General features: G+C 38.1%; 2 protein-coding genes and 3 pseudogenes across 2 annotated transcripts; 2 read left to right on the top strand and 3 right to left on the bottom strand.

Annotated features, from left to right (window-relative positions):
* Window positions 1-1276: 1276 nt before the first annotated feature.
* LOC145463566 (adenosine receptor A3-like) lies at window positions 1277-2770 on the top strand. Its single transcript, XM_081447332.1, has one exon. It carries the CDS (start codon window positions 1766-1768, stop codon window positions 2681-2683), a length of 918 nt encoding a protein of 305 aa, XP_081303458.1. The 5' UTR covers window positions 1277-1765; the 3' UTR covers window positions 2684-2770.
* A 3869-nt stretch (window positions 2771-6639) lies between these two features.
* Window positions 6640-7982, top strand: LOC145464354 (melanocortin receptor 4-like; annotated as a pseudogene).
* Window positions 7983-14066: 6084 nt separating this feature from the next.
* Window positions 14067-15829, bottom strand: LOC145463511 (adenosine receptor A3-like). The gene has a single exon (XM_081447262.1). It carries the CDS (start codon window positions 14979-14981, stop codon window positions 14067-14069), a length of 915 nt encoding a protein of 304 aa, XP_081303388.1. The 5' UTR covers window positions 14982-15829.
* Window positions 15830-16593: 764 nt separating this feature from the next.
* LOC145463230 (melanocortin receptor 4-like) lies at window positions 16594-20998 on the bottom strand (annotated as a pseudogene).
* A 1787-nt stretch (window positions 20999-22785) lies between these two features.
* On the bottom strand, window positions 22786-24949 carry LOC145463029 (adenosine receptor A3-like; annotated as a pseudogene).
* Window positions 24950-26607: the final 1658 nt, after the last annotated feature.

The raw sequence follows: 26607 nt of genomic DNA, 5'->3' as shown, positions 1-26607 counted from the left end.
CTTTCCGAAGATGTCCGCTTAATACAGGTTTGACTGTACTCGACTACCGAAAACGAAGATTTGAAAATCGCAAAATTGATGAACTTTATGAATTTTCGAATCAAATTTAACCTGTGATTAAAATTTTTAGACGGGAAACGGACAGGAGAATTGAGGACAATTCGAACGATACGCTTCGCCACTGCAAATAAATATGGCCATGGCGAAGTGATATGAACAGAAAAGTCGATGGGAGTTTTGCAGACACAGATGCCCCCTTGTTCACGTGTCCAATACTAACTTAGCTGTTAGCTTTGGGTTGGATCAGGACTCAGGAGTGGTGCTTTCTTTGTGGTGACGTCTCGGATTATTTGTAACCTACTAATTACAAAGTTTTCTCATCACTGATGGTCAACCCGCCATAGATATATGGGCATTAAGTCTCCTCGAGTGAATGGAAAGCCAGCTATTGCATTATTTGTAAATTTTTGTTTCTTTACCGAGGTCTATTGCTTCCAAAAACCATGACAGTGGCTGCAGCATTGTTCAAGATCCATTTAATTAGTGAAAAATTATTCAATCATCAATTATTTATTACAAATAAAATTTTGACCTTACGGCATGAGTTGGGCATTTCTTCGGAAAAGAGTGCAGTGCATTCTTCCGGAAATCTTCACTGTTGCGACTTGTACAATGAGCTAACCCCACTGTGGAGCATTTTGCAATTTTTTTTTTCGGAAACAAGTACGGCAAATGCCTGATAAATTGCCCGGGGGATAAGCGGCATTGAAATTGACAGAGCCATTAAGAGCTCACTTACAACAACACAACTGACAAAAAAAAAAGTTCAATTAGCAAAACAAGTCATCTCAGTTCAATCTGTGGAAATATAAATTTCAGACCTTAGTACAATGCAATCAAAAGTTTATAACCTTCTCAGAGTAAAACATTCTAAAAAATTTAAATTTTAAGTTTTTACTTCCTTTTCAGATGTTTTAATCTGAAGCCGCTGTCATTCTTTCAGGCGAAGTGCTCTATTTAGGCTTTTAGGCGGGTAATTAGCCTATTAAATATATTTGGTAATTAAAACCAATATGCAAATTCAGTGATTTGTTATTGCTTCCGGTGGAGCTTGAAAAAACCGCCTCAAAACCTCCTTGTTTAGCTTACTCGGCACTAAAGAATGCAATTCAGGCTTTTTAATAATCTGTTTTAGGGTAAATTAAGAAAAAAGTTCACTTTATTTGGTAAGATGACGAACTATTTTCAGCTGCTTGTGGTCTAGTCCAATTATGTTCAGTTGTGTATTTAAAATGCACTTTCCCAGCTAAATCAGCCGGAACTTGAAAATCATGTACCCATTCTTTGCCTTAACCTTTGTTTTACCGGCACTATTCGATCGGTTTTCGCTTTTAACTTGCAGCTTATCATAGTTCTTTCACAATCCAGCAGCTTGCACTTCCTTTTTCTTAAATTGTTAGTTTATAATTAAAACAATATCGACTTATAATCCCAAGCAATTGACATGTCTATCTCTTTAATAAATAATGTTAGTTACCTAGTCAAATGAACAAATTTAATGAAATATAAACAAACGGCCCTTTAAAAATTGCCATCAAATTAACAAATTGCCTAAAACAGTTTTTAAGAACAACTGGTTGTGATATCAGCGACATATGAAATTCTTAGCCTGATATTACGCAGCAAGCTTTTCCGAGGTTTTCTGTCAAGTAGCATTTTTTTTTTTCTTTTGCAGCAACTTCAGTTTTCTGATCACCCAACAACAATGGCGAACATTACTGAAGATGGAAACTTCAAAACCAAACTATACTCGCCAGTATTTATGGAATTACCATTTGGCATAGTTGAATTTTTTTCAGCTTTGAACATTTTTCTATCCATCACCGCATCTCTAGGCAATGCTTTGATCCTTACTGCTCTTCATAATGTGTCGATTTATCCTCCGACCAAACTATTCTTTCGATGTCTGGCGGTCACTGATCTTTGTGTTGGACTTATTGTACAACCACTCTATGCAACCTTCCTCCTGTACCATATAACCGAGGAGAACGAGAACTTTGCTTACTATGTCTCCGAAATTTATAACGTTCTTAGTTGGATTTTGTGTGGAATATCTCTGTTCACGTCGACCGCAATTAGTGTGGACAGACTTCTCGCCCTTGTGTTGGGACTGAGATACAGACATGTCGTAACATTAAGGCGAGTTCGTGTAGTCATAATTTTGTTCTGGCTCATCGGTGCTTCGGTTGGATCGATTCGCTTTTCGAGAAGCGGTGTCACCTTCATATTAGCCTCTATTATCGTTCCCCTTTCTCTGGTGACTTCGATATTCTGTTACACCAGAATCTACTTCAGAGTGCGACATCAGCAAGCCCAAGTAAACAGCCACGTCGCTCAAGGACGAGCGAACGGAGGAGGGATTCCGCTGAACATAGCAAGATACAAAAAGTCCGTTTCTAGTATTTCGTGGGTGCAGCTTGCATTGGTTGCCTGCTATGTTCCGTTTGGCATTGTGCTTGCGCTATATGTCTGTGGCACAGGAAATGACGTGGCTTGGGTAGCTACTTTAACATTAGTCTACTTCAACTCATCGCTAAACCCGATCCTGTATTGTTGGAAGATCAGAGAAGTGAGAAAAGCAGTGAAAGACACATTAAGACAGCTTTTATTACTGATTAATTAATATTAGCTGTATAGATCGAAAGTTGCAAAGTAAAATAGCGCAGTACAATATAGAAATAACGATAGAGTCACAGAGAGAAAGAGGACTTAAAATAATTAATTCATTACTCACCGCAATACTCCATTACTCCATTTACTTACTTTTCAGGTCCTTCGGTCTGAACCCGCTCTCATTTCTTTTTCAGACGAAGTGCCCCAGGTGGGTAATTATTTTGTTCTAAATATTCAGTTGGTAATTTACCCTTGGTTTTACGCAGATTGAATGCGATTGATAGTTTTAAGAGGGCCCTTAAGACCTATCTTTTTACAGAATTCGTATACAGTCGTTCTTTGTTTTGTAATTATGGTCAGTTTTAGTTATTTTTAGGTATTGTTATTTATTATTTTTCCTTAGGTTATTTATTTTTTTACTTGTTTGTTTTAAACATTAATTTTTTCTATCCATCATCGCATCTCTGGGCAATGTTCTGATCCTTATTGCTCTTCATACAGTGTCTATCTATTCTCCGACCAAACTTTTCTTTCGATGTCTGGCGGTCACTGATCTTTATGTCGGCCTTTTTGTGCAACCGCTCCACGCAAACTATATTGTCTCCGTCGATCAGCAGGAATAGTTACACCTTTGTTTACCGAGTTCGAAATACTTTAAGCTGTATTTTTCGTGGAGTATCTGTCTTGACGTCTACTGCAATTAGTGTGGAAAGACTTCTCACCCTGTTGTTGGTACTGAGATACAGACATGTCGTAACATTAAGGCGAGTTCGTGTAGTTATAACTTGTTTTCGGTTAATTGGTGCTTCACTTGGATCAACCTGGACCAATCAATCTGGTTGTGGGGAAAAGACATCGCCATCGAAATAACTTCTTTTCTCTTAACACTTTCTCTGGCAATTTCGATTTTCTGTTACGCAAGGATCTACTTCAAACTGCGACATCAAAAAGTTGAAGCAGTTATAATAAACATTTTTCCCAAGGACAACCGAACCAAGGGAAAATACCACTAAACATATATAGCAAGGTACAAAAAGTCAGTTCTTAGCATTTTGTGGGTGCAGCTCAGTGGCATTGGTAACCTGTTAGCGCTATGCTCCTTGAATCATCATGGCTGCTGTATATGTAATCGGATTAACAAATGACTTGGATAACTGCAGCGACTCTAGCCACAGGCAGCCCAAGCTCTCAATGTTATCCTTTTTTTTTCTTTTTTATGCGAACGTTCAGGCTAACGTGACATATGGCATGTACTATTACATAACGACCGAATTTGACCGCACGAAACATGACTCTCGCCTTGCAGCATATGGAGGTGTTGTGTTACAACGGTTTGAATTTATAAAGGTTTGTATGGGAATGCAACGGCTTTGCTTGAAAGGCCAATTATTCTTATATTTTGTGAATACAATCTACTTACCCTGTTGCTGTGTTGTATTCTTTGTTGTTTGCCAGCTCCTCGGGCCGATCTAACGCGATTTCGGCGAGTTACCGTTCTGTGGGTTTCCACTACTAAAGAAAAGACAAGGCCGGACACTGATTTCCGGAGTGCCCGCCGCTCCAGACGAATAAATCCACTGAAAATAACCCTGCCGGCTCAATTCCTCCGTAGAATAGAAGAAGAGATGTTGAAGTTCCATGTCAGTTCACTCGCTACGCGATTCCGTCCACAACGCCTTCGCTACGAAACATTTATTTCGAGATTGCTTCGCTCGCAAATTCGAAAACAGCCGTGTCACAAAAGTTAGGACACTTTTGCGGTTCGCATAGCACGTTGGGTAACTATAATTAGCCCGACCGGGGGTAGTCAGCAACGATTTGTCAACACGCAAACCAAAATGCTCCCCGGGTATTGATTGGTCGATGATAACAATGCGCGTCTTGGTGGGTTTGTCAAATAAATCACGAGGGTACCCGGGGAGCAGAACGATAACTCGCCGAAATCGCGTTAGATCGGCCCGAGGAGCTGGCAAACAACAAAGAATACAACACAGCAACAGGGTAAGTAGATTGTATTCACAAAATATAAGAATAATTGGCTTTTCAAGCAAAGCGTTATAAATTCAAACCGTTGTAACACAACACCTCCATATGCTGCAAGGCGAGAGTCATGTTTCGCGTGGTCAAATTCGGTCGTTATGTAATAGTACATGCCATATGTCACGTTAGCCTGAACGTTCGCATAAAAAGGAAAGAAAAGGATAACATTGAGAGCTTGGGCCGCCTGTGCTCTAGCCTACTTTATTTCATCTCTAAACCTGATTCTGCATTGTTGGAAGATCCAAGAAGTGAAACAATCAGTGAAACACACAATCAAAATGCTTTACAACTTTTAATAAATTAGTCACATTAGCTTTATAGATCGACATAGTAAAGCAAGGTGATATATTGCAGTGTGGGAACATCCGAAATATGCAGACATTTACGTAGGAAAACAACAAAGAGGTACAAAAAAAACCAAAACAGTCCATGGTTTGTTTAATCTGAATGGGACAGAATGAGAACGGCGTGAAGTTGACAAATTTAGCCGAAGGTCCCGAAGGACTCAGGTTATGTTTAAGGAGCGCGAATGCCCATCGGAAAATGTGAATGAAATTCCAGAATGAAACCACTCTGAATGTGACTAAAACTTAAGGAGACATCATAAGGGACACGATGATAATAATGATGGTGATGGGTATGTTGCATGGTAGTGGTGACGGTGGATGTGGTAGTGATGAGACTTGCTTATTGCAGACACAAGTTGTTGAAACGTCTGACCCGTTTGAATGGAGAGTTAGAGTACCGCTGCACGTTGCTGTTTGTTGCTACGTCACGGGGTTTTGCTGCATCATACAAACTGCTGACCCAATCTGGATGGCAGGCATATCACAGTATACCTAGGCTCACACGCTTTTAGAACTAAAAATAAACATTGTGTTTAGCGCTTTTGGGATCTCACGCGTCTAGAACGAAGAATATACAAATTGTGTTCAACGTTTTTGAGTACTGTTTCACGACCTGTACGGGTCGCGCGAGTTGTGTCAAGCCATTTACGGCTCATTATTGGATAAGGATGATGTCACCAGCGTACTGCACTTCCCTGATGTACATTTTGAGGACTTTAGTTTTCGACTGTCATGCATTATCAGTTCTTCGATTCTTCGTATTTTTCATATGAAAAAGAACCCACCTCCATAGATGAATTTGTCAGGTCATAGTTTTTAAATATGCGGCGTTTCATAAGAATCCGTTTCGAACTAATTGAAACTTGCCAATTTTTACAAAGAAACGTGCAACGAAATTATAACAACAAGACAAAGTCGCCTACAAAACATTAGTCTCCTAACGCAGAGGTTGGTATGGCTTGTCAGGCACTCCTCGCCAATTATAACCTATTCGTGAAAAGAGTAGAATTGAAAATACCATTCACAATCCCTTAGTATCAGCTCCCCATTTTCACAGTTCTAAAAGGGCGCACTGTTCAGTGTAAAATATACTGAAAATTTAACTTTCACTATACCAATTAAATGTTTTTCCTTCCTATGCAGGTACTTCGATCTGAACTAGGTAACATGCAGTCATTTCTCAATTTAATGAACTTCCATTTAGTTAATACATGGTGAAGTTCTGATAAATAAATATTTGCTGTATTGAGTCTCATGTATTGAGCAATATGCAAATTTTTAGCGAACATAAATTACCGCCGGCGAATTAGGGAGAAAAACCCCGCCCACGTCTCAAAAAAATTATCGTAGCCGGCATAACGGCATTATCTTGATAGGAATGTATGCTGATATAATTCTGTGTTCTTGAATTAAACTTTTTTTTCAGCATACGCAATAATTCTTCAGTTCATGTACTCGTTATATTCAAAATGAAAGATTTTAATGAACGAATTAGAAAAATAGGCTTACTGCAAAGAGGACAAACTATTTTCAGCTGTTATATTAATTCATAAACCATAACCATTATTTTGCACGTTTCCTTAGCCTCTGGGCTACCGATATAATTCGTTCTCACTTAAATTTTATTCTTTTTCCTCATTATTTCATTCTCTCTTAGCAACTGCGCATTATCGCAATCTTTTTCTTTTTGTCTTTTCGCATGGTGGAAATTAACACGAGGCAATGTTGACAAATGCATCGAAGCAACTGACATATCTATCACGACGATCATTTTGCAGCACAAGCATGAGTACGCAATCCAATCAGAAAACGTCTCCTCTAAATGTTAAACATTATATATATTCACATGGACGTAAAACAGTTATCAGCGACATATAAAATTCTCAGACCTAACAGCGCTCTTCATGGCAACTTCGATTTTCTGAACAACCAAGAACAATGGCAAACATTACTGAAGATGTAAACTTCACAAGCAAACTGAACCAAGCTCTAAGTGACCCACCAACTGGCATACTTGCATTTTTTTTAGCCTTCAACGTTTTTCTTTCCATCACCGCATCTGTGAGCAATGCTGTGATCCTTATCGCACTTTATAAAGTCTCTTCTATTTATCCTCCGACGAAACTTTTCTTTCGCTGTCTGGCGGTCACTGATCTTTGCGTTGGGCTATTTATACAACCAATTTATGCAACCGAGATTATGTCCCGTATAATCAAGATCAACATGAATATCTTGTTAACAAAAAGTCTCAGAAGTGCTTCTGCTTGGATTTTGTGCGGAGTATCTGCTTTAACATCGACTGGGATTGGTGTGGACAGACTTCTCGCCCTCTCGTTGGGACTAAGATACAGACATGTCGTAACATTAAGGCGAGTTCGTGTAGCTATGATTTGTTTTTGGTTGATTGGTGCTTCATGTGGAGCGATGTTGGTGTGGAGAGAGGATATTTCCTTTAAAGTAACCTCTATTCTCTTGTCCCTTGGTCTGTTAATTGCGATATTCTGTTACGCAAGAATCTATCTCAAACTAAGATATTATAAAACTCAAGTACAAGACCGTGTCCTCTAAGGACAAGCGAACGGAGGAATGATTCCACTAAACATAGCACGATACAGAAAGTCAGTTTCTAGCATTTTGTGGTTGCAGTTGACATTAGTTGCCTGCTATGCTCCTTGGGGTATTGTAGTCGTGCTTTATCTGAACGAAATAGAAAACGACGTGACATGGCTAGCTACAGAGACTCTGATCTATCTAAACTCATCTTTGAACCCGATCTTATATTGTTGGAAGATCAGAGAAGTAAGACAAGCAGTAAAAGGCATTATCAGATAGCTTAACTGTTCTTAAAATATTTAACAATTATTAGAAGTGGTTGAGAGAAACTCTACGAGAAACCACCATGATTTGTCAGAGGTTATTAGATTGTCTAGATACCGCTAAGATCACTTCGTTCGGTTCATGTTTCAGCCAATAATAGTTCACATATAATTCAAATATAAGTTAAGACAAAATCTTGAAAGAAGGGCGGATTAAAACCCTCTTGCTATTTTACAATTAATTAGATTATGAGCTCGAGATTTCTTTGAGGTTATTTCAACTATCAACTAAGTTAATCACGCCGAAGGCCGAATCATCTATCATCTCACAGCAATCGAGAGCGTACAATCTAATGGCCAATTCTTCCTCATAGGAAATCATGGTAGTTGTATTCATCAAAACAAATATTCAGTCCAAGATGATGAACTTCATCATCTTGGAATACGACTACCATGATATCCTGCAGGCACGTTTCATAGAGGGAATTTGCCAATGTTTTGGTAGAATTCCAACTAAATTTCTTTGAAATAATATTTTCCAATTATTCTCCTACAAATCAAGTAGTATTATTTAGTAAAGCTTCACGCTTTAGCGAAATCCCTTGCGGACTGAATCGCAGCTGCGACAGCTGTACACTGACACTCATCAGTTCATTCAACAATTTTTGAGCTTTTAAAGTCTCTTGACGGTGAATGTCCTTCCTCTTGACTTCTTGGGCTAATATTTGTCTTTTAGAACACAAAATGTCCGCGTCCGCGAGAAACTGTCATTAAGGGATTGAAAGGATCTATTGTTTTTTTATAAAAAACACGGAAAATGTTGTCTATTTTTCAATTATTCAAATATTCTCTTCGTCAAACATGTGAATAGGAGCAGATGAGGACGACGATAAGGGATTTGGAAAATAGACTTATTTCCATCGTTAAAATGATTGAAAGTTGTTTACCACTGTGTTATCAGAGACTCGACCAGGCTTGACCCCTGTTAAATATATCACTGAAACATAAATTGGAGTGTCCTTTCCTTAAACCGTGTTAAGACGATACATTTGATTTGGCTGATGCTATTCTTTCTGTCTACCAATTGATCTTGTTTCATAATTCATGCTGTACTGAAAAACTAAGACAAAAATGGCACAATGTTTGTTGTTATTTTGCATAATCAGTAGAGAGGTACTCTTTTGTTTCCAGGAAACGACAAATCTATCACTTTCAAACCCAAACAAGAATTCATAAAGTCATGACGGTGTTTGGATATCTAAAATTCAATTGGCATGGATTTTATTCGATTTTATTTCTCCATTTTCTCCTTAGTTTTAGCTTCCACCGAGAAGATATATTGTACACCCAAGACAGCGTTTGACCATATTTCCAAACACCTCGAGGTTTGTAAAAAAAAAATCACCTCCTCTACGAGTCGTACTTTCAACTCTCCTCTTGGTGTTTGGAAATCTGGTAAAGCACGCTCTCTCGTGTTTGATATGTTACCTTAAAAATGTAACTTTTTTCCCAAAGTTTAATTTCCATATAGGTGTCTTCATCTAAAGTAATGCCGAACAATATAAATTATGACGGTTGTTAAAGTTTCCTATGAAAATTTTAACTGATAAATGATCACCCCTGGCTCTCTGCTAAGTGTCAAACCAATCACAGCTGGTGTATCAATAAATTTATGTTAAACTCCAAAATGCTGCGCGCCATGTTTAGATAACGGCAGAACATGAAAGGTTAAAACACGCCTGTCCATCCTTTTCTTCAACCAAGAGTTAAAAAATATATGCAACAGATGCCATTGTTTTGAGTTTTTACAGCATTAATTGCTTTACAGAACGGACAAAATAGCAAATTTAATTTATTTTTCTTTTTATTGGTAAGCGAGGCGATTCATGAAAAACTGAGATCAGATTTTTTTCACCATAAATGATATTTCAGAATTTAAAGAAAATAGGCAAATGGGGAAATTTCAAGGCCCATTCAACTTAGAAAATTCTAGTGTTACACGGAAGTGCTATCAGGGTCATATGTAATCATCATTCTGCTATTATGGACCCATTAGGCTGCAAGCATAATAAGAATATATTTTTACACCTGAACGCACCAACCGGCGAGCTTTATTTTTAATCTTTGAGTATACTAAGAACAATATTGACTAATAGGCCCAAGCAATTGCAACTGATAAATCTTTCTCTTCAAAGGATAAACAAAAGGGCAAATAAATAAACCAATAAAAACCGGGCTACTAACAACTAAAAATAAAGGAACAGTCGTGTACAACAGTCATAATGGGAAACTGGATGTGTTATCAGTGAAATATTGAATTCTCAGCTCGACTTTAAACGACAAGCTGACCGAGGCTTTTAGTCAACTAACAGCACTCAGTCACAGCAACGTCAATTTTCTGACCACCCAAGAACAATGGCGAACATTACTGGAGATGGAAACTTCACAAGCGAACTGAACCAAGCACTTAGCTCACCACCAGCGGGCACGATTGAGTTTTTTCAGCTTTGAACATTGTTCTATCTCTCCACAAAGTCTCTTCTGTTTATCCTCCGACGAATCTTTTCTTTCGATGTCTGGCCGGCGGTAAACGATCTCTGCATTAGACTTGTGGTATAACCACTCCTTGTAACCGAGTTTTTGTGTCGTATGACAAAGATGAACGTGAATGTCTTGCACAGTTTTTACATAGCGAATCGCACTTCGAGTTTGATTTTGGGTGCAGTATCGGGATTGATCCCGCAATTACTGTGGACAGACTTCTCGCCCTGTTGCTGGGACTGAGCTACAGACTTGTTGTAATATTAAGGCGTGTTAGTGTAGTTATAATTTGTTTTTAGATAGTTAGTGCTTCAGCTGGAACTATCCGAATTTGGAGCAGAGATACCTTCTTGATGGCACTGTCTAGTTTCTTCCTGTTTTCCCCGTTAATAGCGATTTTCTGTTGTACGAAGATCCACCACCTCAAGCTACGACATCAACAAACTCATGTACAAAATCATGTTCCTCGAGGACAAGAGAAGGGAGGAGGTATACCAATGAACATAGCAGGATACAAAAAGTCATTTTCTATCATTTAGTGGGTGCAGCTGGTACTGATTGCTTTCTATGTTCCTTGGCGCACTGTTGTTGTTCTATATTTAAATGGAATAGAAAATGACATGGCTTGGATAGCTGCGGAGACTCTAGTCTATTTAAACTAAACTCTAAACCCGATCCTGTATTGTTGGAAGATCAGAGAAGTTAGACACGGAGTGAAATACACAATCACACAGCTTAACTGTTTTTTAAGCAATTAGCTGTATAGATCGACGTCAAGTTACATAGTGATGTAGCACAATGTAGAAATAGCGAAAACAGGAGACATACTGTATATATTTTGTTAATTGTTTCCATAGAAATATCGATTTCCCCGTAAAAATGCGGCTCGCAGAACGCAGTTCATAATCTTGGGTTTCCTGTGGTTTCAAGGGTGACTTCTTTTGAGACTTTTTCGTCAAACATCTGCTTTTTCTGCGCAGTTTTGAATAACGTCATACGTCAATGCGTAAAGACTGTCGCGCAACTCGTGGTTTTCGTAGTAGTCTGAGCAAGTCTGAGCATTATAAAGCGGATTTCTAAAGCTAGAGACTACCGCGTGGTTTATAGTTTATTTTATACGTCCACGAACACGACTTTGAATCGCCTTGGCTTTGGGATGTTAACCATGGGAACAGCTATATTTTATTGGCTATAGTTTGATTGCATTCGTTGATTACTTCCAGTCGCTCAGTCTTTATCCGGTAGCAATAGTCAGTTAGTGAAATCATTTAAGGTATACATATTAAAGTGACGGCGTCGAACGCACTCATAATCTTTGATTACTACCCATATAGATTTATTATAACCAATCAGATTGCATCATTGCCGGTCAAATATTTTCTAAATATTGAACCGGGCGTTGTTTTGAATGATCACTCGCCTCCACTTTTGACGATGTTTTCATTGCATTCGTTGATTAGTTCCAGTCGCGACCTGAGTTAGCTCAGTCTTTATCCGGTAGCAATAGTCAGTTAGTGAAATCATTTAAGGTATACATATTAAAGTGACGGCGTCGAACGCACTCATAATCTTTGATTACTACCCATATAGATTTCCAAAAGGTCTAGATAGCAGCAGACATGTAAATATTTTAAGGAAAACGACCAATTTTTTAAGTTTGCAAGACATGTTTCGACAGAGCTTCTGTCATCTTCAGTTGAATGAATGATTACAAAGCAAGTTGAATAATAAGTAGGCAAAAATGCTAATTAAGACAAATAGTAACAACAAGAACGTGAAAAGGTGTAAGTTAAAAGGATAATTTTAGATTTACATGGTGTAATTGCTGATTGAGGGAAGGTAGTTCTTTTTGAATATGAATAGCCTCCTTTATCTTGAGTTGAAAGCTGGTAGTGGCGTGATCTAAAATATGAAAGCAGTCTATTGAACACAATGAGCGACAACGTTCAGAATTCTGAAGATGTTTGAAGATGTGAGAGGCCCTATCAACGGCTAAGTGCTCACGTACGCGTGTGGAAAAATGTCGGGAGGTTTCGCCGACATAACAGGCATTACAGCCCGCACATGTAAACTTATAAACCACACGTGAACGAAGCCCGTCGGGGATAGGGTCTTTCACACCAAAAAGGTTACCTATCTTGAAGGAAGAAAAAACTAATTTGATAAAGGAGGAGATAAAGGAGGCTATTCATATTCAAAAAGAACTACCTTCCCTCAATCAGCAATTACACCATGTAAATCTAAAATTATCCTTTTAACTTACACCTTTTCACGTTCTTGTTGTTACTATTTGTCTTAATTAGCATTTTTGCCTACTTATTATTCAACTTGCTTTGTAATCATTCATTTAACTGAAGATGACAGAAGCTCTGTCGAAACATGTCTTGCAAACTTAAAAAATTGGTCGTTTTCCTTAAAATATTTCCATATAGATTTATTATAACCAATCAGATTGCATCATTGCGGTCAAATATTTTCTAAATATTGAACCGGGCGTTGTTCTGAATGATCACTCGCCTCCACTTTTGACGATGTTTTCGGTTGTTTAATGGTTTACTCAGTTTACCAAAAGAATGAACTAACCCGTAACCCGTAACCCGTAACAGTCTTGTTCCTTTTCTTCCAGTTCTCTTGTCCTCTTTTATTCCCTGATACTTCAAAGGTGAGTCAATGATAAATCGAATCTCAGAATTTTGCGATGTAAGCTTATGGCCGCTCTTTTTTTTTCGGTCTCGTCATCGCTAAATCTCTTTTTGACCAAGCTTACTCGGGATCTTACCAGGAAAATACAGACCCTTGGTCTTTTCTGTTTGTATTGTCTAGACCTTTTTGTCATTTTTTGAGGTTTTTTTCCTTTTTTCGCGATCTTACAATCAAAATTCCCTTTCCCACATAGAGAAAGTCTTTTATCCCACAGAAGTTTATCTATAAACCTCTAAATCGTTTCTCTTCCAGCTCATTTTACTTCCGTTGTCTCCAAATATTCCTTTTCAAACTTCATGCTAATGTTAGATAGCACATGGGTTGCTTTCTTTATCCTAGGTTACGGATTGCTGCCGCAAGTTAAGGCAGTAAAGAGAGAGTGTAAAAGCCCGCGGACAACTTAACGATCCTATTCTTCAGGCAAGCCGTTCTCCAGGAACTAAAAAGTAACAGTGGTCAAATTTTATTTTGACATAGTCTGTCCATCACGGTCGAACTCCAGACATAGGAAAAAAACACGTTTGCCTGTAGTTCTCTGTTTTTCTTGTTGTCCAGCACTTCTGACTTCTGCTCTTTTAACCGAGGACCTAGTATAGCTTTTAAAAGTTAATGAAAGATGACTTCAAACGGACAAGTCACATTTTTTTTAAAAAAAAACTAGCATAATCAATGTAACGTTAAATAACTTTAATTGAACTCCTCGAAGACATCTTGATAGCAGCCAAGATCGGATGCAACTGACACACGCATAAATTACAGATAACTTATAATTAAATATGTACAATCGGGTACATACCAGGCAGAGTATTCGCACGCACCGAGTGTTAAATAACTATGCTACGAAATATCGACACAATAAATATAGCATTTAATTTACCAAACTAACCACAATAAATTTGAAGAAGGTAATTTTTGGTGTTACAAGGAATAAATATAAATTTAGCTGTTAAAAACAGGAAAGCTGTCTAATAGTGTCTGCTACTGCTTGTTTTACTTCTCGGATCTTCCAGCAATACAGGACTGGGTTTAGAGACGAGTTTAGGTAGACTAGAGTCTCCGTTGCTTTCCAAGCTAAGAAACCTACTCCATTTGCAGATGGCATGAGCGCAATTGTACCAAACGGAACATAGCAGGTAACTAAAGCCAGCTGCACCCACAGTATGCTAGAAACTGACTTTTTGTATCTTGCTATATTCAGTGGAGTCCCTCCTCCAGTTCCCATTGGGCCTTGAGGGACATTGTTATGTAGCTGGGCTTGTTGATGTCGTAGTTTCAGGTGGATCTTCGTGTAAGAGAAAATCGTAGTAACTAGAGAAAGCGTGAGAATAACAAAAGCTCCTTTGTAAGCTAAATCAATTCTTTGCTGACGAGTCCATCCAGCTAAAGCGCCAATTAGCCAAAAACAAATTATAACTACACGAACTCGCCTTAATATTACAACATGTCTGTATCTCAGTCCCAACAACAGGGCGAGAAGTCTGTCCACACTAATTGCAACCGACGTCAAGATAGATACTGCACACAAACACCAGCTCAAAGTTTGACGTACTCGGCGAACATAGAAAAAACCTCGAACGTTCATCTTTATCAAAGGAGACGTAATGAGGGTTGCAGAGAGTGGTTGCACAATGAGACCAACACAAAGATCAGTGACCGCCAGACATCGAAAGAAAAGTTTCGTCGGAGGATGAATAGAAGTAACTTTATGAAGAGCAATAAGGATCGCAACATTGCCCAGAGATGCGGTGATGGATAGAAAAATGTTCAAAGCTGAGAACAATTCACGCATGCCAGGTGGTGCTGAGCTCAGTGCTTGGTTCAGTTTGCTTGTGAAGTTTGTATCTCCAGTAATGTTGGCCATTGGTCTAGCAACGATGAAAGAATTAAATTTTGTTGTGAAAACGAAGCTTAAAAGTGAGAAAAACCTCGTTCTGTAGCTAAATAACGGGTTGTTAATGGACTGTGTACTAACCTTTGATAATAACCCGAGCTTTTTGACACTTCCGCTTTGTAATGCCGCCGTCTGTCAATTATTTTTCACTTACAGTGAAGCTGCAAATGCATGTTTGTTCTGGAAAGTTCATTATCGATGTGCCTACGATTTACTTTAGAATGATATTTCGACTGCATTATGTTTTCCTAACTGTTACGTTTAAGAAGTAATTAAAAATAAAATGTGACTAAATACAGAAAGAAAAGCATTAGCCACATATCATAGCACAAAGCTTTTGGAAGAAAACGGTTGCGCTTTAAGTTCTGTCACTTGTTAAGGTCAGCTGCAGATACCACTTGGTCTTAATAATGAAAAATGAAGATATTTTTTTAACTTCCCCCATAACACATCCGGCTTAAGCTTGGTTATTGAAGTATCCTTCATAATTACTTTTATTTGAATTATAGTCGATAAGACGTCATACGGTATGTAAATATATTGACTGGGCTAAGACGTCTAAGAACTGCGCTTTATTTCATCAATTCAAGAGCGACAAAATTACATCAGTACCCATTTACACGTGGCTATACCCAAAATATGTGTGGTTTACACATCGCACGCGAGCTAGGGTTGGCATTGACATAATCAACTACGTTACAAAGTACGCGACTAAAATGAAAGCAAACTTTTCCGACTGTTGCAAAATCAAGTTTAGTGAATCTGTACTTTAAGCAGGAACAGCAGAATAGCAGCATATCGTTATCCACTCACTGTTAACGTCCTCCATCTAAAAACTAGTTGTTATACGTAGTAAATCATACTGAAATCCAATTTTTTATAATAACTGTTTAATTTCTCGTGCGCTGGGTGGCTGATTTTTATCATAAGTAAGAGTACAGACGGACGAAATGTTGATTTATGCAAGTTCAACTGGGAATGTTCGCCATTGGTCTTGTGACGTTGAGAAAATTAAATCTTGTTGTGAAGTCGACGCTTAAAAGTGAGAAAAGCCTCCAGCTTGTAGCTAATAACGGGTTGATAATTTTATATGTCACTGATGACGTATCGTTAATGGACTATACACTAACCTGTTAAAAAAGCCCGAGCTTTTTGGCATTTCCGCTTTCAAATGCCCCCATTTGTCAATTATTCTTAACTCACAGTGACGTTTCTTCTGAAAAGTTAATTATCGAAGTTCCCCGCGATTTACTTTAGAATGCCACATTTCGATTGCATTAATTTTTTTGTAGAAGTTACTTTAAAAACCGAAAGAATAGCATCGGCTATTAAATATTTTAATACAAAGCTGTAGGAAAAGAACAGTCGCGCTTTACGCTGAGAAATATTTTAGGGCTGCAGATACTTTATATACACTTCATATCTTAATTTATAATTGAAAATAAAGGTATTTTTCTAATGTTTTCTTTAATACCTCCGGCTTGACTGTTGAAATATTCTTTTCGTTAATTATCCGTTTAATCAGCTTCATTTCAGCAATTCAAGAGAGCAATAACTGTATCAGTGGTGGCTGGCGTGATAGCCACAGAACAACAGGAGGCAGATACGAGTAGTAAACCTACTTTATTCTACCTCGAGGTTAACAACAACTAACTGAATCTGGGAGACCGTTTAATCTGAGGAGGCCTGAGTACAAATGACGGGCCAACATCAGTACGTTTTCACACATTGTTAACCTCACAAAAGTTACACGAGTTTATTTCAGTGATTTTCACCAGAGGAATTGAGGGCAAATTATCGTCTGAAAAGTTAACAGCCTCTTCAGGTCACAGTACCTCCAGAGGAAGTCAAACCTTGGTTAAGTTTAAGTTAATTTTTCAATATATTTCAGACTGGACATTGCGTCCTTCGGAAAGAAAGTTCCTTTAATGTCTAATACCAACCGGTTCGGTTACAAAAGACGCTTTCGACTGAAATATATTATTGTGCTAAGTTCAAGGTCTAGTGAAGTTCCATGTTTTGATTGTTTGCGCCTTTGAAAGTAGCCCCTGTCCTTTTGTTTGTCGCCTTGTCGAGTGGTGTTTTGTTGAGTTCTTTCGTTTCATGTTGTTTTGCAGAAAGAGCGCTATGATCTCACAGTGACTCTTTGTCCCCTGGTGTATAAATGGGCACTCCCATTTGTCATCTTCAGTTGAAGAAACCTGACTGTAAGTATTGCAGACAGCCAGCGCCGGATGGGTAGCTTCCCCTGCAGTGGAAGCAACAATTAGTTAATATAAGTCAATTGTAAATATGTAAATAGCAATTTCTATTTTAATTTTTCGTTATCAAATATTTTGTTCTCGGAAATGTTATCTTGTCAAGCTACTCTGAAATTCGAGCTTAAATAAAGCTTATGTATGTATGTATGTATGTATGTACGTACGTACGTATGTATGTATGTAATTCGTATGCCTGTCAGGCTAAGTCACCTATTAGTTGAAAAACTTAAATTATAAATGTTGCGTTCAATTTACCAATTAAACCAGCCAGACTGGATCTGATTAAGGTAACGATTTGGAGCTACAAGGAACAAATTAGTCTCTTAAAAACAGTAAAACTGTCTGATCGTGTCTTACTTCTCGGATCTTCCAGCAATACAGGATCGGGTTTAGGGATGAGCTTAGGCAGACGAGAGTCTCCATGGCTCTCAAAGCCACGTAACTTATTCCATTTCCAGATAGCGCGATTAAAATGCCCAACGGGACATAACAGGTAACTAAAGCCAACTGCACCCACAATATGCTAGAAACTGTCTTTTTGTATCTTGCTATATTCAGAGGAATCCCTCCTCCGATTGCGATCGGGCCTTGAGGGACGTTAGTATATAGCTGGGCTTGTTGATGTCGTAGTTTTAGGTGCATCTTCGTGTAGAAGAAAATCGCAGTAACCAGTCCGGAATATCCCGATAAATTAGGACATCTGTGATGTCACGAAACTCACGTTTCAACCAATGAGAATGCTTGTTTTGATTGGGGTGTTGTGTTTCACAACAAACCAAGAGATTCAAGATGGCGGACAAAAAGAGTCGCGAATACTTTCCAATGCCATGAATGCGGGCCTTCAGGAGGTATATATTTATCTCGAATTGAGTTAAATACTGTCCAAATTATAAAATAAAAGGAAAGTTTGTGTTCGCGTTCCATGTCACAGACAATTCTGCCCAGGTAACGATTATCCTCGGACCGAAGGAAACACCACAGAACGCAATGCGGGCCACGTTTGACGAGCTGCTGTTATCATTCTTTGGAAAGAGACCGTACAATCGGTAAGCATCTTTACTCTGCATTTTTCTAAGCACAGAAATGATCGACATGAGAATTGAGGCTTTCCTCTTATCTAGGGATTATCGGGCCGAAATCGACGGCACGCGCGTGTTCTTATATGCCAGCAAAGATAAATTGTAGGTGTCCAAACTGTTATACGTTTTGGCTAAATCGAGGAAATGAAATCATCATTAAAACAGAATTTTCAATAACGCATACGAGTTAGAAATTCTTGTTCTTTTATACAAAATAAACTAAGCTAGAAAAAATGTATCCAAATTTTTAGTGTTGTCAGATGCAGGGATAGTCAAAAATTCTGTTAATATATTCTTTGTAATTCTGAAATTTCTCCATTTTGGTATTTATTTCAAATATTTCTTGTATCTATTTGTTACTGTGCTAAAAGATATTATGTCTGATTTCCACATTTAAATTATGAAAACTTACATATAATTGCTGACTTTCACAAGTTATTTACCCAAAATATCAAAATATAATTCCTGGACAGGTTGACAAGGGAGCATTCACAATCCATCCACATGTCCCAAGGTTTTATTATATATTTATTTAAAGTATACAAAACAAATTCAGTCTTGAAAGTGAAATCCATTTTATTTTATTCACTCTTTAGGTACTCTCAACCTTGAATTTGCCTCTTAGCAGAATGCAGGACCTGAAACAAATCACAAGCGCTTAGAAGATTATTACATTGCTTACAGATGTCGATATTATTACAAATGTATTTTTCGTTTTAACATATGAATTTATTTTGAATGTAGTTACCACATTAGTCTCACTAAATAAGAGATTGCCCTCAAGTGGTCTGATAACTCTTATGTTTTCTATTTTTTATTACATATTCTTAACCAAACTGATATGTTTCCTGTTCACAACCAATTAATGTTTAGCATTAGTTTCCCAATTAGTAATGTTCAACACTCGACACTACATTCTAAACTCTCGTACCTTTTCAGTCTTTGCGTTCATAAAAGTTATTTTGCAAAAACATTACTTTCTGGTACATTCAAGCTTCATGGGGAGGTGAAAAGAATCATCATCTACTAGGAACAGCTGCAGTGTGTATAGTTTTTAAAAAATGCCCAAAAAACGGAGTACAATGCCCCCTACAAACCTTAATTTACATGTTTGCATGGCCCTCAACCTCTGGTAAATGAGCATAAACAGTCTCTCTACCCTTTGTGCCATTCCTTGGGATACTGATAGCATCCATTTACAGGGAATCACCGCACTACCCCTGGCCTGTCTGTTTCGCTGCCACTTCTGTGCTGTAGGTGATTTTCAACAGGCTGCTGGTTCTCCAGTGATAAAACTGGGGTGCACATTCGGTGAATCCACCAAAACAGAGACCTCCCAAATTTGTTTAATTTCGTCCTTTGTTTTTTCCCCCTAAAATTCGGCAAAGTGCCTCGAGCAGTCGAGTATGCTCTTCCATGTACTTAACAGAGAGAAATTGAAAACAACTGTCATAAAAATGAAGGAACGATGCATTACTCAAGCCTTATAAGAACAGCAGTTCAGGTACACTTGTAACGCAAATTCAAAGAGAGTTTACAAAATATCGACGTTGTTTACAACCGTGTAATTTGGCATGATGAAACTTTAACAACACTAGAACCAGTAAAAAATATACACAGCTCAATGAAAAATACGTGAATACTAGAAAATAACGCGTACACTTCACTAACCTTAATATTTGCAAAATCGCGTCTACATCGTCGCTTGACACCAAAAAAACTCAATGATTAGAAGACAGTCAACGTTCTCCCACTACAAAAATGGCCGCTTGTTCTTCTTCTCAACGTTTGGTCGCAAAAAGTCCTGGATAATGCTGGCCAGACTCTCTGCGAGACTGGAAACAACATATCTTCTTGGTCCGCATAAAAGGTCCGCCATTTTCCCTGCTAACAATAGCCTCATGACGTCATGACTGTCCTAATTTATCGGGATATTCCTGACTGGTAACTAGAGAAAGTGTCAAAATAACAACGGCTCCCTTGTAAGCTAAATCAATTCTCTGCATTCAAGCCCATCCACCTAGAATACCAATTAACCAAATACAAATTATAACTACACGAACTCGCCTTAATGCTACGACATGTCTGTTTCTCAGTCCTAACAGCAGGGCGAGGAGTCTGTCCACACTAATTGTGGTAGACGTTGAGACAGATACTCCACACAAAATCCAGCTTAAAGTGTGACGTACTCGGTGAACATAGAAAAAGCCTTGAACGTTCATCTTTATCAGAGGAGACATAATGAGAGTTACAAAGAGTAGTAAGACCAACACAAAGATCAGTGAGCGCCAGACATCGAAAGAAAAGTTTCGTCGGGGGATAAATAGAAGTGACTTTATGAAGGGCAATGAAGATCTGAACATTGCCCAAAGATATACTGATGGATAGAAAGAAAAATGTTCAAAGCTGAGAACAATTCACGCATGCCAGGTGGTGGTAAGCTGAGTGCTTGGTTCAGTTTGCTTGTGTAGTTTCCATCTCCAGTAATGTTCGCCATTGGTCTAGCAACGATTAAAGAATTAAATCTTGTTGTGAACACGAAGCTTAAAAGTGAGAAAAACCTACTGCTTGTAGTTAAATAACGGGTTAACAATTTTACATGTCGCTGATGACGTATTAATGGACTCTGTACTAACCTTTGATAATAGCCTGAGCTTTTTGGCATTTCCGCTTTGTAATTCCGCCATCTGTCAATTATGTTTGTTCTGGAAAGTTAATTATCGATGAGCCTATGATTTGTTTTAGAATAATATTTCGATTGCATTATGTTTTCCTTACTGTTACGTTTAAGAAGTAATTAAAAATAAAATGCGACTAAATACAGAAAGGAAAGCATTGGCTTCATATCTTAGCACAAAGCTTTTGGAAGAAAACGGTTGCACTTTATGTTCTGTCACTTGTTAGGGTCAGCTGCAGATACTACGTTGTCTTAATAATGAAAAATGAAGATATTTTTTTAACCTCCCCCATAACGCATCTGGCATGATTATTGAAGTATCCTTCATAATTACCTTTTATTTGAATTTTAGTCGATAACATGTCATTAGTATATGAATATATTGATTTGGCTAAAACTTGTAAGAACTGCGCTTTATTTCATCAATTCAGGGCGCAAAAATCACGTCACTACCCATTTACACGTGCTATACCCAAAACAGTTTTGGTTTACACGCCACGCGCGCTGTATGGTTAGCATTGACATAATCAACTACGTTACCAAGTACGGCACTAAAATGAAAGAAAACTTTTTCTACTGTAACCAAATCAAGTTTAGTGAATCTGTACTTTAGCTAAGAACAGCAAAATAGCAGCATATCGTTAACCACCCACTGTTAACGTCTTCCATCGAAAAAACTAGTTGATATACATTGTACCCAGGAAATCATCCTGAAATCCAACTGTAAACAGGACCTGCAGATTGTTTTCCCTTTTTTCGTCGCAGTGTTTTCTGAAAGAAATAGAAAACATGTTCTCCGTGTTTCTATCGAGTTATAGAAACACTTGTGAAAGTTTGGGAGAACTCGAAAAAGCTGTGGAAACACTCGCCTGCGGCTCGTGTTCCGACAGCATTTCTCGTTCTCCCAAACTTCCACTCGTGTTTCTATAACTCGATAGAAACACGGTACGTGTTTTCTATTTCTTAAATGTAATGTAATGTATACTTAATTGGCCACTCCCCATTGGGGCTTTTCAGGACCAATGTAAACAAACAATGATAAATAAATATTCAAATAAAAATGTAACGGGCACCGTAAAACTTTTCAAAAAAGATGAAAACAACTCAAGTGACTTTTAAAAACGAGTGGCTACCCCTACATTCTATATTATGAAATGGAAGTGGCAAGCCTATTCAACAAGTGACTAGTTTCTGGCTGTGAGGAAAAGCTATTCAGAACGTATTTTGGCTAAACCAGAAGAGAGCTGTCAGAGACGCTAAAAGCGCTGTTGCAACGATTTTGTAATTAAAAACATACTAAAAGTGGTTTTTATGTTACCATTTACCATGTAGTTTAAAGATCTTTATAACTGTGTTTGCTTTTCGGAGTGTAAAGGCAAATTCTAAGGAAATCTGTGAAGGAGTACATTCTCCTTCTTTTCAGAAAAATGCCGATGTCAGCATTTTTATTGAGATTCAGGGCTAATTATCTCGGAACGATGCCCCAAGTTTTCTTTGTGGATTCCATAGCCCTTATGTACTATGAACCACTTTTTCCAATTGGTCCTAATCTGGCGAAAAAACCTTTGTATTTAATAGTAGCCACTGTCCTTAAACAAATGTATAGGATGAACAAAAACGAAAGAAATTGTCATCCACCTTACCGTCCTTAAACTCATACTATACACTGTTGATTTAACTGATTTTCACCAGAGGATCTAATGGCAGTTGACCGTTTGAAGAGAAACCAGGCTTCTCAGGTAAAATGGGATACTGGCGCCCTGGATGTTCCAAGAATTCTCATCGATTTCACAGAAGGAGAGAAGAAGCACCACTTAATTAATTCTTGTTAAAGCACATTTCCGTTGGCCAGAGATTTTTGACATGCCTCGAAATACAAATATTCTCGGTGACGGGCGTTCAAAGTTTCATTATTTGTCGTTGGTTAACTTTGTTAGAGTCAGAGCCGGTGGACAACAACACCGTCTTCTCTTCAGGCAAGCCGTTTTCCCACAAAAAAACGACTTCTACTGAGAAACAACTTCAAAGTAGTAGTAGCTAGTTATAGCATATTTTGACATGGTATTTTCATTAAGGTAACCACAGAATTCTAGAAGAAGGAAAAATAAATACGCCTGTGGTTCTCTATTGTGAACCAGTTCTTCTGTCCTATCCACCGACGACTGAACATAGCTATGTTTATTCTCAGCGACAGACTTGAGTTCTTGTGTTGCTTCGTTTGAAACTACCGGAAACCTGGAAACATCTACCACTTGAGATGGCTCTGAATTTGTTGTTGTGTGGTTTTCGTTTGTTTATGTTTTGCTGGACTCGGTATCATAGGGATCTTAAGCAGATGTTGAAAAAAAATCACTAAAACATTGGTCAAAATGGACACTGAAAGTTCTAAACTTCCATTAAAGTAAGTCTTCAGCCTGAAGGAGCTCATAATCGTCATTCAGAAACTGTAATTAATGAAATTCGTCAATTGCTTTGGAAAAAACAACAACAAAAACAAAGTTTTGGCACTAATAGTTGCAAAATTCGCCACACAATGGCTTTTTGCGATTCATTTTCCTGAAATTTTATTGGTTACTTTAAGCTAGCCTTGAAATCTGATTGGTTGTTTTGTTTTACCGTCTCATTGGCTTAGAAAAAGATGCGATTTAGAGCATAAAATAGTGCGATTCGTGAATAAATCGCACCACTGATAGCCAATCAGATTGCAAGGATTACCAGTGATTTCAAAATGGATTTAATAAAATATTTAATTTACCAAACTAACCACAATGAATTTGAAGAAGGTAATTTTTGGTGCTACAAGGAATAAATATAAATTTCGCTGTTAAAAACAGTAAAGCTGTCTAATAGTGCCTCCTACTGCTTGTTTCACTTCTCGGATCTTCCAACAGTACAGGATTGGGTTTAGAGACGAGTTAAGGTAGAAAAGAGTCTCCGTTGCTCTCCAAGCTACGAAGCTTTTTCTATTTGCAGATGTCATGAGTGCAACGCCAAACGGAACATAGCAGGTAATTAAAGCCAGCTGCACCCACAATATTCTAGAAACTGTCTTTTTGTATCGTGCTATATTCAGAGGAGTCCCTCCTCCGATTGCGATCGGGCCTTGTGGGACATTGTTATGTAGCTGGACTTGTTGATGTCGTAGTTTCAGGTGGATCTCCGTGTAAGAGAAAATCGTAGTAACTAGAGAAAGCGTGAGAATAACAAAAGCTCCTTTGTAAGCTAAATCAATTCTTTACTGACGAGTCCATCCAGCTAAAGCGCCAATTAGCCAAAAACAAATTATAACTACACGAACTCGCCTTAATATTACAACATGTCTGTATCTCAGTCCCAACAACAGGGCGAGAAGTCTGTCCACACTAATTGCAACCGACGTCAAGATAGATACTGCACACAAACACCAGCTCAAAGTTTGACGTACTCGGTGAACATAGAAAAAACCTCGAACGTTCATCTTTATCAAAGGAGACATAATGAGGGTTGCAGAGAGTGGTTGTACAATGAGACCAACACAAAGATCAGTGACCGCCAGACATCGAAAGAAAAGTTTCGTCGGCGGATAAATAGAAGAGACTTTATAAAGAGCAATAAGGACCAGAACATTGCCAAAAGATGCGGTGATGGATAGAAAAATGTTCAAAGCTGAGAACAATTCACGCATGCCAGGTGGTGCTGAGCTCAGTGCTTGGTTCAGTTTGCTTGTGAAGTTTACATCTCTAGTAATGTCCGCCATCGGTCTAGCAACGATGAGAGAATTAAATCTTGTTGTCAACACGTAGCTTAAAAGTGATAAAAACCTTCTGCTTGTAGCTAAATAACGGGTTGACAATTTTAGATGTCGCTGATGACGTATTGTTAATGGACTGTGTACTAAACTTTGATAATAGGCCGAGCTTTTTTGCATTTACGCTTTGTAGTTCCGCCATCTGTCAATTATGTTTGTTTTGGAAAGTTAATTATCGATGTGCCTATGATTTGCTTTAGAATGATACTTCGATTGAATTATGTTTTCCTTTCCTTTCCTAGTAGTTAAAAATAAAATGTGACTAAATACAGAAAGAAAAGCATTGGCCACATATCTTAGCACAAAACTTTTGGAAGAAAACGGTTGCGCTTTAAGTTCTGTCACTTGTTATGGTCAGCTGCAGATACCACTTTGTCTTAATAATGAGAAATGAAGATATTTTCTTAACCTCCCCATAACACATCCGGCTTGATTATTGAAGTATCCTTCATAATTACCTTTTATTTGAATTACACTCGGTAAGACGTCATAAGTATATAAATATATTGATTTGGTTAAGACGTTTACGAACTGCGCTTATTTCATCAATTCAAGAGCGCAAAAATTACATCAGTACCCATTTACACGTAGCTATACCCAAAACATTTTTGGTTTACATGCCACGCGCGCGCTACGGTTAGCATTGACATAATCAACTACGTTACCAAGCACGGGACTAAAATGACAGCAAACTTTTTCTACTGTAGCCAAATCAAGTTTAGTGAATCTGTACTTTAACCAGAAACAGCAGAATAGCAGCATATCGTTAACCACCCACTGTTAACGTCTGCTATCTAAAAAACGAGTTGTTATACCCAGAAAATCATACTGAAATCCAACTTTTTACAATAACTGTCTAATTTTTCGCGCACTGATTGGCTCATTTTTATCACCAATAAGAGTACAGACGGATAAAATTTTAATTTATGCAAAGTTTCAAGTTCAACTTTCAGCTGTCAAACTGTCAACTTTTTAACCAATGATATTTTATGGACTTTTTTTAAGTAGCCAATCAAAAAGCGAGAAAAGCTATTGACAATGTTCGAGTCATATTGGATAAAATTCACTTATCTTTGTTCACGGCAAGTTTACGGCGTCTTTCCCCTCATTTATTCCCGGAATTTGACCATTTTGGGGTCTTGTTATTGTAAAAAACAAATTGACGTCAGTTTTTTATGCGTCTGTCCTCTTATTGATGATAAATTTCGCCATAACATTGTCAAAGTTTCCTGTGGAGTCACTCGCCTGCGGCTCGTGGTTCCACAGCCACTTTCACAATGTTATGACGCGATAAGAGGACAGACGCATAGAAACTGACGTCAATTTGTTAAGTAAACAGTACTTGCAGATGGCGTAGTGCGCGAGCAAAACAAGTGCGAGAGAAGCAAATGTTTGACTTCCTGGGGAGGCGACAGAAAAAAATAATGCGACGGGCACCGTAAAACGTTTCGAAAAAGATGAAAACAACTCATTTAACTGTTAAAAACGACTGACTATCCCTACATTCTATATTATGAAATGGAAGTGGCAAGCCTCTTCAACACGTCAATAGTTTCTGGTTGCGAGCAAAAGATATTTAGACTGTACAAATGAATATATGAAAGTTCATACATTTGAACTGCGGAGAATGATATGAAGACCTGATTGATCATCGCAGTTATACACACAACGTAAGTAGTTGTGAAATTAAAGCCTGAAAAAAATTCAGGCCTGAACGGGATTCGAGTCCATGAACTCTGCGATACCGGTGCAGTGCTCTACCAACTGAGCTATCAAACCAACTGGGAGCTGG

Source organism: Orbicella franksi, chromosome 12, assembly GCF_964199315.1.
Source record: "Orbicella franksi chromosome 12, jaOrbFran1.1, whole genome shotgun sequence".
NCBI lineage: Eukaryota > Metazoa > Cnidaria > Anthozoa > Scleractinia > Merulinidae > Orbicella > Orbicella franksi.
The sequence above is the reverse complement of the archived record's forward strand: the minus strand, read 5'-3'. Positions and strand labels throughout refer to the sequence as shown.